This window comes from Octodon degus, unplaced genomic scaffold, assembly GCF_000260255.1.
Source record: "Octodon degus isolate 3935 unplaced genomic scaffold, OctDeg1.0 scaffold00058, whole genome shotgun sequence".
In the NCBI taxonomy this organism is placed as follows: Eukaryota; Metazoa; Chordata; class Mammalia; order Rodentia; family Octodontidae; genus Octodon; species Octodon degus.
In genome coordinates, this window is record NW_004524634.1 from 11,406,596 (window position 1) to 11,427,988 (window position 21,393).

A 21,393-nucleotide genomic window follows, 5' to 3' on the forward strand; every position below is an offset into this window, starting at 1 on the left:
TGCAAAAGGAGCAAATGGAAAACCGGAAGTGACTGCATGCTGATTGATTAGCCCATGCAACACCTGTCTAACACTTCCTGGTTTAGCTCATTACTAAAATACAACTTTCGATTGAAAATACTTAATTTGAAAAGGAGTTGTACAATTCTCCAAGATGTATATAAAAATTGTAAGGAAGAGTACATATGAAATACGCCCAGCTGAGGATGAAGAAAGCAGATTTGCAATTAGGCTTCTGTAACAGCACTCTACACATATATAGTTTAGAAGCTTAAAAATGTTACAAGAATAAGGTGCATATGTAAAGAAAATTATGGACTGTGTTGAAGCACTCCATAAAACACTTGAGCAAAAGAATGAGCAGTCCTGGCACCTCCAGGATTCCCTGTGAGTCCAGGAGTGGTTAAACTAAGCTTCCCGAAAGGTCTCCCAAAATGGGCAATTTCCAATACTCCTGTATTCACCTCTATTGATTTTTGACATAAGAAAATTTAGTGTTAAATTAATTCTCCCATTTATATTTTTCTCTCTTGCTGGATATTAGTAGCAGATTTCAAACATTTGTGAGCACCATTTATCATCCTGGACAAAAGCCAGGAATTTCATTTAATTATCATATAGACTATAAAAGTTTGAAGTGACTTAGTGATAGTTTTTAATTCATCACAGGAAAAAGGAATGAAGCCCAAAGAAAATAATTGTGTAGTACCGCACAGTTGAAGATGGCTCGTTAGGGATCAAGTTAAAATATTCTGCCCGCATATCCAGTCTTTCCTCGTCCTGGATGATCAATGTGTTCAGTTTCATTTTTGAGTTATCTGTGTCATAACACACCTCAGCGCCTTAAGTAAATTTTCATAGAAACCTCATAACACCACTGTCAAGGAAGCATCCTGAATTATCGTGCTTTTTCTTCCAAAATAAGAACTTGAGTCTCAGACTCAGTCATTCTTCATCCCGTTAAGAAATGGGGAAAAGAGCTGGCCAAACAGCTCAGTGGATTAAAACACCTGCAAGCAGGTGCAGGGGCCGAGGGTTCAATCCCTGGCCTTGCTGTGCCAGCCCCACCCCCAAGGTAAGCTGAGATGGCAATGGAGAATGGGCATGGTGACGCACACCTGTAATCCCAGCTCTTGGGAGGCTGTAAACAGGTGGATCACTATGTGTCCGATCTAGTAGTGAGACCCTGAAGACCCTGTAGCCCCTTTCCTAAAATACAAAAAACAAAAAAAGGGGGGGAGCAAAGTAGGAGAAATGGAAGTCTCCTAAGCTCTCTTCTCCTCCACCACGTGCTCCTCCCTTTCCCTGACATTTCAGCCTTCACCCATGGTTACCCAGCAACCATCCTGCATTTGAGAAGCGCTAACACCAACTTCGGAGAGATGTGATGTCCTGAATTAGAAAATGAGCTGCTTCCCTTTATTGTGAATTGTCCAAATAAAGATTTACCACAAGAATCTTGACAGGAATAATTGCAACCTTCTCATTTCCTCTTTGCTTCATCAATAATCACACCGGAATATTTGCTGGAGTTGCAGGGCTTGCCGGCATGGCTGTGCATTCAAGCGCAAGGCCCTTGTCTGGCCCGTCAGGCTGGCCCTACAGTAAAATGTCAGCACCCGCTTCTTTCGAGTTATTGGCATTTTACTAGCAGTTTGTAGTGTAATGGGAGAACAATAATGTACAGCCACACATCAGGCTCAGGAAATGTCAGTAGATGATGTAATCATTTCTTTGCAAAACAAGAGGCTTAGATAAAAGGGTTATGTCATGCATACGCTAATGAAATTGTGCAGCCACATCATTTGGCCTGCCATGAAACAATTGATTTTAGTTTCAGAAATTTGTATGGTGTAAAAAATGAAGCTATGTGCACTGCCCCCCCATTATCTTTGAAGAATAAATCTCACATTTCAGACAAACTAACACCTACATTATTATTCTTTGACAGTACTTATGAGCGGTGGTAGGCACATTGCTCAGCGCTCCAAGCCCCTTATCTGTGAAACAAAAATGATGCTTGCATTTCTTCGTCAGCTAATGTATGTGCTACGTGAAATGGGTCGGGGTATCTAGAGAGCATTGAAAATTTAGGATTTTATTAAGGCAAGATCAAGGTATTACTAATCATGGTTTTTTTTTTTATTCTACAGTAGAAAGTAATCAACAACAGAAAGGCTGAGATTTTGATGGGCTTTTACTGCCTTTTTGCTTTTGTAAGAAACTGTTTTTAAATATGCTTATGGGGAGAAAAACAATGTCTTTTCAGGTCTCTATGGGTTTTGTCTTAAACGTATCCCCCTCTGGCCTCCGCTTTGTATGGCGTCATCCACGTTGTAAGACTAGTGATGTCGACTGTATTCCAGGAAATGCTAATGGATTATTTATATTTTTTTTTCATTTTACTGTTAACTCTAGCTGTTATTTTTTTGTGTCATTAAAAATCTGGTCATTCTTGTCTATAATTCCAATAACAACTTGAAATTTACATTATAAATATCATAGTTACTGGGATTTGACAAAGTATTTAAAATATATCAAATGACAAAAACATAAAATTCAAGACAATGCAAAGTCACTCAGGGGAAGGGGGAAGGGGAGATCTATTAGAATTCATTGGAAAGAAGAATTTCAGTGCATACTAAAAATAGTAAAAAAATGAGAAAAAGTTTTTTATTTCTAAGACGAAGTTCATTTCCTTGATTTCCTACAGAGTTTCAATAAATTTAAAACATTAAAAATAAGAAAAGTAATGCCAGGTGTTATGGTTTGTATCTAGTTGTCCCCCCAAAGGCTCATGCAGTTATGGTTTGAACTTTTTTTTTTTTTTTTTTTTCAGTACCGGGGACTGAGCTCAGGACCCGATAGACACTGAGCTATCTCCTTGGCTCCAGTTCAGACTTCTAGAGTCTGCAATTAACTCATGGTCCAGTGGGTTATGGGTGTGAGTGCTGCACTCAGCCTGGAGTGGATAGCTTGAATGCAACTTACGGTGAGACAGACTTGCTCTCTGCAGCCACTGTTGCTGCTACTTCTCCGCTTTGCTCTTGCTCTTTGCTGCTGCCAGGAAAGGTTGTTTTCTGCCATGTGCTGCTCTGCCTTGGAGCCAGCTAACTATGGACTGAAACCTCCACCGTGAGCTAAATAAAGCTTTCCTTCTTCCGTTCTGGGTGTCGAGTATTTGTCCCAGCAAAGAGAGAAGAGTAACTGAGACACCCGGCGCTGTGATCTTTGAATAACCTAATAGTTTATTATCTTCTATCTTATTGTTAAGATCAGCGTACTGTGACATAAAATCTCCAGGTCTATATTAAAATTAGTTTTTGTTTTTAGCTTGCTTCCAGGCTTGTTTTGGAATTGTCTCTCCTGAAAGTGATCTCCAATTAATTTAATTAATGGGAATAATTATGGGCTTTAACAAATGACTTAAGAAGTGACGCAAAGCACCCTTGCCATTACTGATGCTCTGAACTTGTCATCAGTAGAGCTCTCCGTGGGAGCCTCACTACTGCCTGTCGTTTCCAGCTCTGTTGCATGTGGTGAAGCTATTCCTGAATGACTTTTAAAAAATTCCTCTAATCAATTAATCAGTTTTGTGCTCAGACTTCAAATTGACTGATAATCTTCAAAAACTCTGTAACAGAGGGATAAGTCGCGTTGAAAGGTATGGTACCTTGTGACCAGTCACCAGAGCTGTCCATACTGCAGGGTCTGTGTGCTCAATTGTCTTTGAGTTTTGCATATAACTTTTGGTCTAAAATAAAGAATTTAAGATTCCAAGTGGCAAGAAGTTCATAAGAATTTTAGGGAGTAGAAAATCTGGGTGCTTGTTTAATCAGGCCTCAGATATTGCAGAAGATATATTTTTTAAAAAAATTATTAACTTACTGGATTTTTATTATATTGCTTTGTGTATCAATATGTTACAATGATGAAATATATGGTCAATTTTCAAATATTGAAGCAACCTTCTATTTTGGAAATGACTCTACCTAGATGGAATATGTTATTGTTTTTACATATTATATACTAGCATTTTCTTGAGGATATTTTAATGCAGATTTATTGAGCATGTTGTTAGTTGCCTCTTCTGTTATATGCTTGCTGTTTTCAGTGTCATGGTAATGATAATATCATAAATGTATTTTATATATTGATGTCATATCTTCTTTAAATGATAGTTGATTCTTAAAGCCACCCAGCTTTAAGTTTTAACTGAAACTTTGAATTTTAAGTTTTAGCTAAAAACTTGAGTTTATGAACAGATAAGTTCTATATAATCTTCATCAGTCAATTTTGATAACTTATGTGCCTCATGGAATTGATCTATTTCATCTATATTCTCAAATATATACTCATAGAAGAGTTTTTATAGTATTTTATATCATTTTGATGAATGCATCTGTGGTGTTATACCTGTTTTCATTTTTTTTCTATAATTTTATTGAGAAACAAATAGCAATGAGACAGTTTCATACCAAATTGGTAGGACAGTTTCAATAATTAACACATTGCATACATTCTTCTTAGTGGTTAATTGCTGTACAAGATGCGGACATGATATCCTATTTACAAACACCATTAGAACAAATCCCTCTATTCATTAAGAGAATGTAACTATATATCTATCCTAACCACTTTGAATACACAGATACAAAATGGACATTCATCTGTATCCCCTTTTTTTGTTAAGTCCATCATTTGATTATAGGTGTGTTAACTCAGCAAAATATTCTAAAAGAGTCCAGTAGCCCATAATAGTATTGGGTCTTCCATTTCACTGGCTATGTCAGAAATCATTCACCTGAGTACCCTACAGCTCAACATAACAGCATGGCTTTACTTCTTATACTTTGTTTTTATACATTTTTGCTGGATGGTTAAAACCAAGGTAAAGCAGGACTTATGCAACAAGAGTTGTAGCTTTTGGGTTGAAGACAATATCTTGAGATTTGAGCTATATTGAAGTGCTTATCAATTAAGTCCTTTATGTTTTCCCAAACTGAAAAACAAAAGGAAAAATAGCAATGTCCATTCAATTCACTCTGTCTGTTCTTTACTATTTAATGTGGCTCATCTCTTGACCAGCTGAAAAAAAATACTCAAAATATCTGCTTACTTATCAAAAATAACACCTATTTCCTCCATCAATAATGCAAAAGAATAAAATTTATAATGTCCATAAGACAAAAATTAAGAACATTGAACTGGTATTTAATTAGATCTAACATATTTAGTTATTTAATAATGTCTATGCTAACATCATTATTTACTAAAACTATTGAGTTAGTCAGTTTTCTCTTGCTATAACAGAAATCCAAATTAAGCAGATTGTAAATAGAAGGGCTTTATGTTAGTTCCTTCAGTTTGGTGGCTGTGCTTAATGATTGGTCTGGAGTCTGTGGGGACTGTGTGGAAGGGCAAGTGGGCTCACCTTGTGGCTGGGAGTCAAATAGACTCCTGGACTACATTAGATTACTCTGCTGAATTCATGCGCCTACAATATATGAATGGCAATGGAATATACATCTCTGACAAAAGTAAACAAAAAGAAGATATAAATGGACCATTTTGTAATGGAAAAATACATATCAGTATATACAAAATAGCATATATGTACAGCTACTTTCTCTTAGTTCAGTGAGAAGGTTTTGAACTAATAGTGTTTAGACAACATATCATGTCTGCATCTTGTACTAGGAATAACTACTACAAAGACAATATGCAATGTATTAATCATTGCATCTGTACTACTAACCTGTTTTGAAACTATCTCATTGTTACTTCTTTCTGAATAAAATTATTAAAATGTAAAAAAAAGAAAGAAAAAAGAGGAAATGTCTGGAGTCCTGAGATTCCTTTCAAGTGCATGCCTTGGAGCCTTCCCAGTAGGTCTCCTTTTGAGAGCCTCCACCTCCTTCTAGTACTGCTGCCCTGAGGATCAAATGTCTAGTGTATGGGCCTTGGGGCAACATTTAAAGTACAAGTTAAAACAGGTATTAGCTAGCTCAAATTTTCATATTTTTTTTTTATCTTCAGTATTGAACTATTAAGAGCAAGTTTGGAATTTGACTTGAAAAACATTAGAATTGTGACCTTAGTGTTTCTAGGTAGAAAAGAAAAGGCACTATGCTATGAAAAATGCCATGATATATGCTGTATATAACCAGGACATTAAATATTAAAAGAAGCATTTCTAAAACTGTATAAGGACATGGACCTGACTATTTAGAATTTTCTCATGTTGAAAAAGAGATGTTATACCCAGAAATTCATAGGGAAGAAAATAATGAAAAACCTGCAATGGTTCAAAAAACTATAAAATGCATAATCAAAGCTTTATCTACCAAATGATATATCAGAAGTATATAATAGAACCTTAAAACAGTAACATGAACAAAAATTTGTGTGCGTGTCTCTATCCTCATTGAAATGAGCACATAGTTTTGAAATAACAACATATATCTTATAAAATATGCATAAGTAAACACATGAATATTTGACGAAAATGCATATATTTTTGGATGCTTTTAAAAATTTTGCAAATCACACTTGTTTTAGACCATAATTAACTAAGGTCCAAAGGAAACTGGAATGAGGTCCTTTGTTAGTAATAATATAAGTAGATACATATTTCAGCTTGGATTAGTCTCTTTTTATTGGTATTTTTATCCTTACAGCTGAGAAAAGAGCTGGCATTAGGGGCAGAGAAGTGTGCCAGCTAGGCATTTTCTCATATGGGCTTGTACTTTTGCTTCTGCTTCCAACCCTGATCTCTTTGCAGAAGTCTGTTTTAAGTCTTTCCATTTTCTGAATGTGTGTGTGTGTGTGTGTGTGTGTGTGTGTGTGTGTAAACCAAGTGAAATAATTCTTAAATCCACTCAGCCAGGCAATACTACTGTTAAGGGTTAAGGCCAATTCTACCAATGCCTCTATCTATGGTCCTCAGTCCTTCCCTCACATCTACCCACTTCAGCTTTGTACATGTGGCCGTCCTATGTAAGGAGCAGGTGGTGGTGCTGAGTGAAATGAAATAGTGGTTGGGTTTCATTTCTTCTTTGTTTTACCTAGACAAAAATCAGTGTGGAATCTGCATGTTTTTCTGAATTCCACTGATTGCCTACTCCTCCCCTTAGAGTATGTATGTGTGGCCTTGGAGTCCACTATCTTTAATGAAGGGAAATATTGAACCATATGCCCTCACCAATCAAAGATTGTGGTAGACAAAGGACGAATTTTAGAGGAATGGGAGTCTGGGTCAAATCAAGCCCTTAGCTCACGTAGTGCCAATTGGAAAATATTTTGTGTCTAGTGTGGTGTCGGATTTCTTTCTGCTCTTCCTTGGGATGGTCTGATTTTATTATTGCTTCATTTTGGTTTAATCTCAGTAATAAAAATTGCTGGATCATGAAGAAAGTTGTGTGTTAGTTACTTTTCTCATTGTTGGGACAAATACCCGACACAAGTCAAAGGAGGAAAAGCATGTTTTAGCACATTGCTTATAGATGTTTTACTTTATCCTTGACTTCTCCCAAGCAAGGAGATGTGGCTGAAAGGCACTGGCAAGGAGAAACAATCAGGGCAAGCGTACACAGCAGGACCATTGAGCCTTCTTTTTCCCTTTTAATTCAGTTCAGGCTGCCACTACTGACTGATGCCACTCACACCCACGGTGGGGCTCCTGCTGTCTACAAATCTGTTCAGCCACACTCAGAACCACACTGATCAATGAACCAATCATTGAATTAACCTGATCAGTGGACTAATCGCTCTACCACACACCCATAGCCCAGAGTCACACACCCCCCATGAGCGCATGAGTCTCTGCAGTGACCTTTACATATAATTGATCACAGGTTGAACCTCTAATTTTTATGGACATTCTAAACAGCACGTTCTTCTCCCAAGAACACTAATACTGAGAATAGTTAGAGTTTTTAAAAATAAAAATGTTTTCCTGTACCTTAAATTTCCAATTCTTAGCAGGTACTTCTTCAGTGAATATTTGACTTTATAGGTCTGTACTCCCTAATGACATTTCTGTTAACAAAGACCACAGATGGGACAGTGACTCAAATGGACCTGGAGGTGGACATGGTGGTCCACAAGGCCAATAGTTTTGTCTTGGAGGTTGAAGTAGGTTTTCAGGTTCAGGCAGAGCTTGAGCAAGCTAACAATTTATAATGACCCTTTCTCAAAAAAAAAATATTAAACTGGACAGAAATGCAGATCACTGTGAAGGCTTCCTTTCAATCCCTAGTATTATGACTAAAGAAAAAAAATCCTATTACCTACTGCTGTCACTATGATAATACTGTGGCAAAATGCAGGTGCTCAAGTGCTTGTGATAATGCTTCTGTAGAAAACCTGTTTAAATACGTGTAAGTAACTACCACTGTGTTATACTCGTCCATAGCATTCAGTACAGAAATGTGTTGTACACGTTTGTGGCCAGAACATAATACATAGTCTAGCACCACCACAAATTTGGGTGTAACATCTTTACAATTACAGGTTTAATGTCTATAACATAAAATGGATGCACCAGGATTTTTCATACTAGAGTCATACAGAAAGTCTCTTGTGCAATTGGAGGAAGGATATCTCTTCAACGCCAGTGGTAATCAAAACATATGATGAATGTATACTTTTTTTAAAAAAATTAAAAGTTATTACAGTAAAACAAACAGAATGAAACATTCTTTTTAATTCCCTTGCAATACTTTCCCATCACCGTACAGAAAGCCTTTCCAGACCTTGAAATCATCACAGTCCGTAGGAGTCTACATTTGTAATCCCAGGGAACAATTATTGGGATACCATTCAGTAATTCCAGTCTACCACTTCCAGTGCAGTCTGTGCTGAGAATAAAAGCAATAAGGCCTAACTGTAGCTGTGGGGTGCTTTGGGGGTTCTGAGTCCAGTTAGAATGATGGCTAACCCTGAACAGAGGCCAGGACCCAGGGCTGACCCTGAGTTTTATTAATTTGTGAAGAAGGGAGTGGCTCAGGGGAGTGATGGTAAGGAAAGCAGGAAGTACATGAGCGCTGTGAGTGGGGCAAGGTGACAGGCCTGAAATCACCTCTGCAATTTGTCAAGAGAAACAGAGAGGCAGAGAGATAGACACAGAGGTAGAGATAGAGTAATCCGCATAACACAGATTAGGGCAGTATCCAGTGTTTTAGGGTCAGTGCGTCAGTTCTGTGTGCAGTAATCATGCCCCGAGATGTCACTGCTTCTTTCTCAAAACTCAGTCTCTGCCAACACCATGACGTCACTCTCCCTAGTTCCCCATACTACTTGGGAGCTGTGGGCAGAGCATCACTGACCAGTAGCGCTGCTGCAAACTCCAGACATCAGCACCTCAGCCAGAGCCACGTTCATTGCTTAAAACCTATTGAGATAAACACCCTCACCTGTTCCATGCCTATCAGTACACAAAAGCAGGGCCACATGTTCTTCTTTCAAGGAAAGACTTCCAGGGAGTCCTTCAGAACTCTGGACTTACCCCATTGCTCCTGTCATGCTCTTGGCCAACTCCTACAAGTCTTTCTTGTAAGTAAATGGTCTCATCCTCCATCATGACAACACTATGTTGTTGTGTCTGGCCTGGTGATTCCTGTCCAATCAAATGAGTGTGTGTGTTCTCTTGCACTTTACTCACCTGATCTGCAACCTTACAACTTTTGTGGTTATGATATCAAAGGCATTGGGTAAGTTTTGCCTTCAGAATCTTTAGAAGTTGAAGATGCATCTATAGCATATAATAAATATAATAATTAATTGTAGCTTTTGTGTGTATTAACTAGCACCAGCCAAGGCCCAGGCTGCATGTCAAGTCCTAAGCACAAACATGTGCTGCTTTCCAGCTGTAGGGCATCTTCTGTAGGTAACACCTTTGAATCAGCCTGTGGGCTTGGGCCAGGGAGGTAGCTCAGTGCAACACAGCCTGCCTGGAAAGCGTGAGGTCCTGACTTCAGTTCCCAGCACCAAAACCAAAACAGCATGTCCTTGCAACGCTGACCTCTCTATGGTATTCAGTTCTCCTATGGACACTTGACTGTGCAGCTGATCAGAACTGATCATTCTGATAGCCCTTAGATACAGGACAGGTGGCGCGTGGATCCTTAGAATTAAGTGGTGATTTTCTTCGTTTAAAAACTCATTGTTGGGGCTGGTGAGATGGCTCAGTGGTCTAAAGCACCTACTTACAACAAGCTTAGCAAAGCAAAGGGACCATGGTTCAATCCCCCAGCACCACATGCCAGCCAGCCCCGCCCCCTGGTGGGCTGAGCTGGCCACACACACACACACACACACACACACACACACACACACAAATAAATTTAAAAAATTTCTTAAAAAAATAAAAAAAATAAAAACTCATTGTTCCTTGCTATGTAGTGCATCTTACATCCTTTATAAGTGAGCAGCAAATTACTCTTCTTTCTGTCTCCTACAAAACAGCACTGAAAACTAAGAACCCTGTTATGTTATTTAATTAATGACAATATTTTTGACATTCATTTGTCTTTCACTCTCACCTGATACAAAAGCCCTGGTAGGTTTGTGTGGCCTGAACCCTTTGTATACATCAGATCTCATGAGGCATCGCAGCAAGGTAGTGCAATGTAGGTAGTGAGCTTTGTGCTAATGTTAACAAGTAGCCACACATTAGCTATGTAAGTAATCTCACTGAGTGGAAGGGCAAGGAGTAGGATATAAATAACTAGTCCAGTGAGACAAATGTGGAGAGTAAGTACGTCTATTACTTCACCTTATATATTTTGCTTATTCTGTTAGAAGGTAAAGGACAAGGTGACAACTCAGTTGTAAAATTCTATGTTATAACACACATGGATAATGTAGCCTGCAGTCTCTGTAGAGCCCTGTGAATTTGAGCATTATTTTTCTGATCTATGGTGCTTCTCTAAGCTGACTTACCTCATCTGTGAAATACCAAGGTAGAACTAAAGTAGATGAACCTTAAGTTTCATAATTTTAGGTGTAAATACAGGCACAGTGCAAAAAGACTAAAAGCTTAAGGCGTGAAGGTAAAAATGACAGTATCATTTGGAAGAATAAGAAAATCGACAATACTGTATCACCACACAGATTCTTTTTGGTGATTCATTTTAATTTTTAAATAGCATAGCACTTGTATATATTTTAATAGAATGATAAGGGAATTTGCATTACTAATAGGAGAATGAGACGTGTCAGAAATTTATATGGTAAGCACTACACTGAAAATTTCCAAGAACAGTTTCCACCCTAAACATGTGGAACTGACCATGCTCCCTGCTGTTAGATCTAACCTATTTTAAAAATTTCTGTTCAAATGTTTGATATACTGGATAGAATTGGAACACCAGGAGTCCTGTATCAGCTTACCCTAAATCACCCTTCTTTAATTCACTAAGAGCTTTATTTTTTAGTTGGAATAGAACTGAACTGAGAGCCAGGAAATTATCATGGCTTTTTTGATTATTTACTTCATAAATCCCTGGAATACCATCTTTACAGCCTTAAGCATTCCCATCCAGAAATATGGTTATCTCCATTATTCAGGTCATCATATATTTTCATTAAAATTTATGATTTTCTTCAATATACCGTTCTCCATGTTGTTGTGGTTATCCCTGATATATAATTCATGGTTATCATGATTACCAAATTTTAAACTTTATTTCTTATAGGTACTCCCCTATTATTACTTTTTTATTTTTATCTAGTATTTGTCCCCCTTGCATTTCACTTTTATAGTAGTTCTACTTGTCTTTTAATTCTTTTGAATTTTCCTGAGTATTTTATTAAGTAAGGAGATAGTGAAATGTTCACCTTTTTATAACTTGTACCTCTTCTTTACTTTTCTTATCTAACTCACTGCATTTGTCCCCCAATCAAACTTGGGTAGCAGCGGAGAAGTGTCAAAGATTACAGTGTCATTTTTTTCCAAAATGAAGCAATGAGCTATTTCACCATTTTTTTCCCTTTCCGTCTCTTTGGTCCTCTACCAAGCTGTAAACGAGAGCTTTTGCTCAAAAAGGTTTCAGTTAATTTGCTTCTTTTAGAAGTGCTCACATTTTCCTAGGAATCTTCAGGAATGCTCCATGTTTATTTTTTCCCATTATGCTTAATAAGTAATATACTATGAGATAAAAGAACAGTTGACATTGTGTCAGCCTTCACAGAAATGTTATTTTTCATGAGGTGGTTTTCCAGAGTCATTACCATGTTCCATCCATTTCATAATCCTGGCTGTATGCTTGAAAGTAATGGCTTCTTTTCCTTCTTTTTTTTCTTCCTCATTTGAGAAGTCTAAAGAGAAACTCTGAAATTCTCACAATCATGTGCACCATTAGAATAAATGAAAGCTAACTGGAAGTAGTGAGTGTTTTTCTTAGATAAAAAGTATATTATGTATTGAAATTTTAGAGACAATATGTTAACATGGGGCATATGTTCATGTTTCCAGGAGTTGGCTGTTCGAATGGTTGTGTTTCCCAGAAGAGTAGCACATTAATGGGTTACACTAAATCCCTATTAGGAGAAACACTTTCGCACCTCAGATAAGCGACCTGTGTGACAGGTTCCCCTTCCCTAAAAGACGGCTCACTGTGAGTGGAGCTGAAAAGATGGCAACATGTACTTCACAGTAACAGATAAACAATGATGGGGTGCTTTTTTTTTTTTTTTTTTTTTTTTTTTTTTATCAGTTCAGCTTTTTCAGTTCTGTATTCATGGCTGGTTTTCCTTAGAGAGTCTTTATTTAATTCACTATATCAAATTATTTACCAATCAACAGAATGCTGAACATGATATCATCCAACACTGTACCAACCTCTTCCTGGGTACCAGCTCCACCAGCAGTAATCATTTTAGTGCACTTTAAGTCAGTACTTTCCTTTTGGTGCTCTCTCTTCCCTTGCAAGCTGGCTGGACATTGTCACTTTGACTAATGGCTTTACTCGCGTTGGGATTTGGAGTAAACTCCAGAAGCTACGGCCCTTGGAACACTTCTGGGGACTGGATCAAGAAAAATTTTAGTCTGCTAAAAGGATAAATGTCAGTGAAAATTAAATTCAGAACCCACATTCTTAGGAAGCTGTGTTTAAAAAAAAATACAACCTTAAACAAGACTGGCACTTTTTCCTGAATGGAATATGCAACAGTTTTCAAATTTGACACTAACAGAAAATAAAGCTTCTGAAATCTATGAGATAAGTTCTTTGAAGGATATTAAATGTTTTCTTAGCAAATTAGTTCCAGATATAGTTACTGCTAAAGATGATCTGCAGTTGAGCGATGTATCCAAATTATGATACTTAGAACAGACGTGGTAATAAATGTCAATCTAATTTTGGTTCTGGAAACTTTAACTGTTGAACTAAATATGAAGTCTGCATCATTTAGTCTGCTCGCATCAAAGTCACCAGGGCATTTTTAGAAGATAAAATCTAAAGTAATAATGATCTTCCAAAGTCCTAGGACATAGCACATTAGCAAGAAGTATTGATTACTTCTTACTGATTAATACTTCATTCACTTTGGGCTGGTCTTGCCTATTTCAGTACTAGAGATTGCTTCTCCAAAATTGCTGCTTAGAGGCAGTTCAGTTCCACTTGGGCTTTGCTTTTCTCACCCCTGAGGCTGTTTATTCCAAAGAGCACTGTATTTATTAATCTGTGAATGTACCACCTTGTGTCAACTGGCCACTTCGACCTGCTAGCCATTCTGCTCTTTCTCTTATGCTTTTGTCTTAGATTGAAACAAATAACAGCTGTTTATACACTCGTAATTCAATATCTAAATCCCATGATTTAATAAAATGGGATGTTTTGACATTGTGAGGTGATAGCATATTTCTAGAAAGTTCTGTGGAGTAATTTCACAGTTTCTGTTTTGTGTGTTAGGTCACAACACTGGTCAACACAAGCAACAAAGGTCCATCTGGTAAAAAGAAAGGAAGGTCAAAGAAAGCCCATGTCCTGGCTGCCTCCGTGGAACAAGCCACACAAAACTTCCTGGAAAAGGGTGAGCAGATTGCTAAGGAGAGCCAAGACCTCAAGGAAGAGCTGGTGGCTGCTGTGGAGGATGTGCGCAAGCAAGGTAAGGAGAAAGGTGTGATCCGGGAGGGTGTACCTGCAGTGGGTGTTGCCTTTCACAACCTTCCTACTTACTCAGAGAACTAGTTTTATCATTTCCCTCTCTGTCCACATCTACCATTTTTAATGGGGTTTAGAATTACAGGCATACATAGAGATTCTTTCTTGCTGGCACAGAATAGCAGGGCTACAAACATTCACACCTGCTGTTCCTTCAAAAATTTTAAATTATTGTCTCTTGGTAGACCAAAACAGACTTCTGTGTCAAATCAGATGATGGAATGGAAAGGGCTTATAATTAAAGAATCACTAATACTTGAATATTTTAAGGATGAGAGGAAGAAGAACATAAATCAGCGTAAAATAATTGTTGTCTTTATGTTTCCTAAATGTACATTTGCAGTCCTCAGCTTTCTTCACATACCTGTCTAGCTAGCAGACTAGCTTTTGTACTGTGTATTTAACATTTATAAGCTTTTATTTGTAGTAAAATAAACATATGTAAAATTTACCATTGTAAATATTTTTAATTTTCTATTCAATGGTGTCAAATATATTAATGTCATCTTTTTCATTTTATGAAGATAAAATTCTGTATCTATTAAATATAGAATCATTGATTTCCTGTGACCATCTCCCATGATCTTCTGGAAACTAAACCTCACTGTTCTTGGGACTTTATGCCAGATAGAAGTTGAACCCTGTAGTAGTTTTCTTTTTGTGTTTGGCTTAGTCCACTTAGTATGAGGTAATTAAGGTCCACATATATTTTGCTATGAGCATGATTATACAAAAATCTCTTTGAAACTTTACTTCTCCATTTTCAGTACACATCCCAGTGGTGTAATGCTGGGTCACATGGTAGCTGCATTTTACGTTTCAGGAGGAACCTTCGCGCTGTTTTTCACAGTGGTTGCACAGTTCACACGCCTGTGATTAACTCACAGGCCGCCAGATGCTCTGCCTCTTTTCCCAGTGCTTGCTCTGTTTGTCTATTTTTCAAAGTACTCAACAGAATTTGTGTGAGATAATGTTCCATGTGGATTTTATGTTTCTTTAACAATTTATTATGCTCAGCATCATTTCATACTCTTGTTAGCTATTCATATCTTATTTGTTGAATGGCCTAGTTAGGTCCTTTCGTTATATCTTGATCATTTTGGTTTTCTGTCTTGTTTTGATTGTTGAGTTGTAGGAGCTCTTCATATGGTCTGGATATTGGCACATTATCAAATGCTGATTCACAAATGTTTTCTCCATTCTGAAAGTTTCCATTTTACTCTTTTGCGTGCTTTGACAAAGTTTAAATGTCATCCTACGCAACATCTTTAGTTCAAAGATTTAGAACTCTGAGATAAGGATGAACACCCAATCCCTAGCATGGGATCCTTTCTTTGTTTCTTTATATCAGTAGACACTGCGTATCTACTCGGAAATATTGGTGTCATTCTTGTTGTTTCCTGTGCCTTTGAAATATAGACTATTATAAATCCCACAGTTGTTTAACTTCTAAATATCAGTTTAAAGAATCATTTTTCTCCAATTATTCAAAAGCGTCTCCTTTTCATACCTGCCCCACGACCTTTCCATATCCACTTCCTTTTTAAACAATCAATGGTGATGGCTTGCTGTGTGCATTCCAGCTCAGAGAACGCCTTCCAGGGAAATTTTCTCTGACAGTCTTGTCCTAGAATTCCATTTGCCAATATAGAGGGTGATAGTCAGAAATTCTGGCAACAACATTTAAAAACAATAACGTTTCTCAACACCCAAGAGACCAAGAAACAGACACAGAAAGACTCAGACAGAACTGGTTTTATCATAAACTAATTGAATCTATACACCTTAGCTTCCTAAATTAAGGCTTAACTTTACCAGGATCAAAGCAGTGACTTATATGCTCAGCATTTTACTACTAACGCACTTAGCGTGGTGCCCAGCATACAGCAGGAGATAGTCAGAAAGAAGGCTTTGATGGGAAATCCCCAGAGCCTTAGAATCTTAGGTAAGATGCTAATCTCACTTTAATTTTAAAAAGGAGATTATTTAAGATAAATCATTAAAACACTTTCAATACCAGTTTCTCCATTTTTCAATATAGATGATTGCTGAATTTCCACAGTAGAGTGTTTCCTAAGTGAGGTCACAAGGATTTTTAAGGACTTAAGTGGAACACAGATGTCACCATAGATTTCTCAGTCATAGCTGATTAAGCTTTATCTTTTGGCAATGCCCATGCTTCCTATTGATAAGCTCTCCTCAGGGCTTTCAGGCAGGATGCTGGAAGGCTAACTCAGCATCTGGAGCTTTTCTGAGCATCTGAGTGTGGCTCCAAGTTGGTGGGAGGTGTGAGTGGTCTAAGCCATCTAGGAGCTGGGAGTAGTAGAGCTGTGAGTCACATAAAGTCAAGTTTCTAGAAAATGAGGACTGCAAAGGGGGTTTCCTAGTCATGTTTTATATTGAATCTCTGAGCCAAGGAAAGCTTGGAATAGAAGACACCAAAATGTTTTGGGTGTTTACCAACAACATCTTCCTGGACTACAAACTCTTCACAGTGTGCACTAATCTTAGTGCGAGACTTTAGTGAGGATAGAATGGGAAGCTTGAGAATTTCGATGTCTAAGCCTTACCTTACCACTTAAATCATTCAGAAGCAGGCATGAGTGTTTGAAGCTACATGTGTAATCTGAATAGAATGGAACAGCCCTCCATGTTGCTTCAGTTCCACATGTGTGGCTGAGCAATCTTTATTAGTTGGGAAGCCATTTGCATAAGGCATATGCTGATCATCATTATCCAAGGTTTAAAAACTTTCAGATTACTTAAAGCTAAGTAGAGAAGAATTAAGAGGAAAGATGTGATAATTCATATTAAATGTAATGGATGGATATGTCTTATGCCAAATAATATGTCATCAAGCCTGATAGACTCTAGCCATTTGGGGATTGCATAAGTGTGTATTAGCCTCAATTTATAGGACAGTTATGTATTTACAGGGTCATAGAAAAAGGTGCACAGCTGAAATTGACTAGCAGAAAGTGCTGTTTAAACTGAATATTAATTAAAATTTGTAGAGAATAGCAGAGTAAGCATTTCAAGGGATAGTCAAAAGCAAAGAGATAATAATGAATTTGACGATGGAAGGTGGATCAAGAAGCCCCAATTTGCTGAGAACTTTTATATTCAAATACAGTTTGACCCATGATAAGATGAGGGCAGAGAAAGTACAGGAGCTGGACAATATAAAAGAACAAAACAAAGGCAAGAAGATCAAAGAGAAGAAATAAGCTGCTGACTAGCTGGTTATTGCCTATTTAAATGATAGGTCAGAAAGATTAGTACAACAACTTATGAAAAGTTGCCTGAATCAGAGAAAGACTGGAGCCAGACAGATACTGAAATGTGATTACAATAGCCATGGAAATGAAACAAAATGCTGCATTTAAGAACCCAGGATGGGGCTGGTGGCAATGGGAATGGAGCAAGAAACTAAATGGTAACAGTAGTACAAATACTAGAAAAAAAAGAGGTAGACATTTTCCAATGTGTCGAAGAGGGAAGAGTCAAAGTTGCTTCTGCTTTTGGCCGGATGTAACATGAATGGAGAGACTTAGGAGGGGCCCAGGGCTGAGGCGAGAAGGCCAGCTTGATGTTCAACATTGATGAAAGTGAAACACTGATGCTAGGGGACCAGAATGATGAAACAGAGAAAGTTAGCAGTGGTGGAAGTTGGTAAATGATGCTCTTAGAGACAGGAATTTCTGTTAAATATATGCCAGTAGATAAGAGAAAAGGGATATAGGCAGTTTTGAGAGAAAGGGTAAATTAAGAGGAAAATATAATAGAAACAAATTAAAGGGGAAAGCATGTCCTGAAATGTGACAGAAAATGTCTTAGTTACATTTCTGATTGCTCAGATAAAATACCTGACACCCAAAGATTTATTTAGCTATGTTTGTAGAGGTCTCAGGCCATAATCTGCTAGCTCAAAGGCAGAGTAATGTGGTAGCAGGCAACAGTTCTCACTGGTTAGGGGCATGGAATATAGAAAAAACAACAAGAAAAGGAGGAGAGAAAAGCCTTTTTCTGTTCCTTATGTTGCATGCAGTCTACTAGGATTAAGATGGTGCCAATCCAGTCAGTGCACTAGTCCAGCAATCATCACCCTGAATCCCAGCATCCTTAATCCTTACATTGCATTGCTAATTGATCACTCACTCTAGATTCAACCACCTCCCTCCCAAAAAACCCCATGACCATAAGGGATTCTTAGGGGGAGGGCATCTAGACATAAACCATAGCAGACAACAAAGTCAAGACAGGATCCTAAAATCTAAGAATGAAGATATTTTGTAAGGAGACAGTGATCAGATTAGACTCTAAAATATTACAGCCATAACAATGAAGAAATGCCTTAGGTTTTGCTGAAAGAGTATCATTAAGTATATTTAAAAGTTCTTTTGCAGGAAGCTGCAAGGGCAATTGTTAAAAGCTATGGTGAGGTAATTGTTGGAAGTGCTGGAAGTAACTAAACCATGCTTTTGTCATTGTTGTGCCTCTTACTGCACCTGTTTCTCTTCATTCCTGCAGATAATCTGATAACCACCTGAGAGTCTGTATGTTAGTAACGCGTGCATTACCAGAGCTTGGCCCAGTGCCTGATGTCTTGCACTTAATACATGCCTCAGAAGATTGGCACAGGATGGAAGGAGAGAAACAGAAGAGAACTAGAGAAACATTTAGAATAAACAGAGTCTATTTAATTCCATATGATTTCAGCCTATATTACATTATTGAGAATGTGTGTGGGAGGAAGCCACAATTATAGATATGAAGGAAAAATTCACAGGTTGTACGAAGTGATGTGAAAAGGCAGTAGAGAGGGGAGATGTACTCAGTTGTGTTTTATAGGGAAGAATGAGGACCAAGGCAGAATGAAATAATTTTGAAGACTGAGATGATTTTAATGGACCCTGGATATGTGATATTTGCTCCGATTGGAGACATTTTGTACAGTTTTTGTACATTACTGACATCTCTGTAGCTCTTCCATGCATTTTAAGGGATTTTATTTATTGAAAACAACTCTCATTCCTTCTTGGTATGCAGTGGAAAAGACCAATTTAGGACAAGTTTAACGTCTAAGTGTGTTTGTTTTATTTAATTTGTTTATTTGAAGCATAACAATATCTGCTAGAATGGGGATGCTCATGTATTATACTTGGGGATCTTCTTAGATTTGAGGTCTGTCCACTGCACCTTGCATGATAAAAAGGCACCATTGTTCATGGTTGTTCAGTGGGCAGATTTCTTTTATAGCGGGACACTGTTGTGGCGCCTCTAGCATGGGACTTACAGTACCTGCTTGCAGCTCCTTTCCTGCCCTCCCATGATCATGTTTCCATTCACTCCTACACCATGGGCCACTTGCATGGATTTCCTCCCTTCAGCCGATAGCTCAGCTTTCTCTAATCCCCCATTCTCTGCCCAGTGAAAAATTAAAACAATGACAATACAGCCCAGCTGTCAAACTGCATCTGTCCAACGAGTAGACTGAGATGTACCTGGCTTATTACCCAAACTCAGCAGAGATCACGTGACCCAGTGTGACAAGAGCTGCCAATAAAAATGGTGGTTTCTTTGAGGAACCATTTCCCTAAATCCTAGTGATGAGTAAGTTCTCGCCGTGTATGCAGGGGCTGGATTGACTAACCTACAATGAGAATTGATGGGATGATATCAAATAGTTCTGTGATTTTATTTTTACCCAATCAATATTTACGAATTGGTGACCCATGAGTTAAGTCAGAAAGAAAAACAGGACTGAGAGTAACAGAGAAAAAGGGAATGGTTTCTTGTGAATCTCAGAAAAGAGGTGAAATTTGCTTCTTGACAACCATGCTGCTCTTGTCTTCCTCCCTCCCTTTGGTGGAGTGGTGTGGGTGTTAGAAGCTGGTCTATCAGAAGCTCCAGATGACATCAACCATGTGAACTCTCCAGTTCAGCACTCCGTACCTGTCCAGGAAGTTCTTATTGTCATCCAGTTGTGTTCCCTCTTTTCCAGCTGTGCTACAAATGTGGGAACAACATTGGAAAGCAAAGGTAGAAGGCAGTGTCTCTTCTGTGGCCCTTCCACTGTGGTCAGCATCTCTAAGGAGACCTGGAGTTACTGCCATGGTATTACTCCTCCACTGTGTGTCTTTTGTCTTGTTCCCTTGCTTTGTATAGCCTCTCTCTTCTCACCCTGATGTTGCTGGTGTCTACAAGAGATGACAGGCTTCCTTTCCTGTGTGGTGGCTCTTCCTTTCTATGTAACAGACTGCCATTCAGGGAGGGCACATGACTGTGTTCTAGAAGGGGTTCTCGTGGGTCATAAGGTGAGATTCCACTTCCTGTAGGCTTTAGTATACAGGTACCCCCAAAAGCAAATCTTTGGTAAAGGAAGAAAAGACTACTTCCTTTCTGTGGCTCACATATCTTTGAGCATTGACTTTACTTTGTGTAGATCCATTATATTTTACACTTATACTGTTCCAATAGACTCATCCCTGGGTAACTGTAAGTGGCTGGTTCCATCATTCTGTATGTATCAAAATGTACAGATGCTTAGGGTCCTTGTATGTACTGGTGTAGTACTTGCATGTACCTGCACATATTCTCCTATACCCTGGAAATCATCTGTAGATTACTTATAATAACTAATACAATGTAAATTTAATTATACTATTATTTAGGGAATAATGAGAAGAAAAAGTATTTCATAGTCAGTAAAAATGGGACATTTTTCAAAAATTCACAATTGTTTGAATCCTTAGATGCAGAAAATATAAATATGAAGTGAAATATTAAAATGATACAGTGCCCATGTGTGAGTCAGGGGCAAACCTAGATGGGGCATGGGCGATGTCTCTTACTTGGTAAGAAAGTATAGCTGAGCGTGGGTCTTATGAAGATCTACTGCAAGTAAACACTACTATGCACTCTCCCTCCCAGGGCAACCCCTTACTTACAGAAGCTGTCTTTAATACGTGTTTCTAGAAGTCAAGCTCACAGACCACTGAGCTCAGAATCCTTGGGCTTAGGGTAGGCATCTCCATAAACCTTGAATTCGTGGGTCTAAGCAAACTCCCGGTGTCAGCATATTTAGAGTGATCCTGAGGATATTTCCTTCTAAATAGTACTCCAAGTGGATTTTATGCTTCTAAAGCTTGATTATGGTTAATAGCTTACATTTAATATAGTGATACCTCAGTTCATAAATGCTTTAGTTTGCAAATTAATTTGC

The 21,393-nt window shown here is 38.1% G+C and overlaps 1 protein-coding gene across 2 annotated transcripts in view; it reads left to right on the forward strand.

Moving 5' to 3' along the window:
* Ctnna2 (catenin alpha 2) overlaps positions 1-21,393 on the forward strand; it is a 1,043,423-nt gene that overhangs the window by 75,793 nt on the left and 946,237 nt on the right. For both annotated transcript variants that reach the window (XM_004634143.2, XM_004634144.3), the window contains exon 2: positions 13,917-14,112. In XM_004634143.2, coding sequence (XP_004634200.1) covers positions 13,917-14,112 — 196 coding nt within the window. The remainder of the gene's footprint in view (positions 1-13,916; positions 14,113-21,393) is intronic.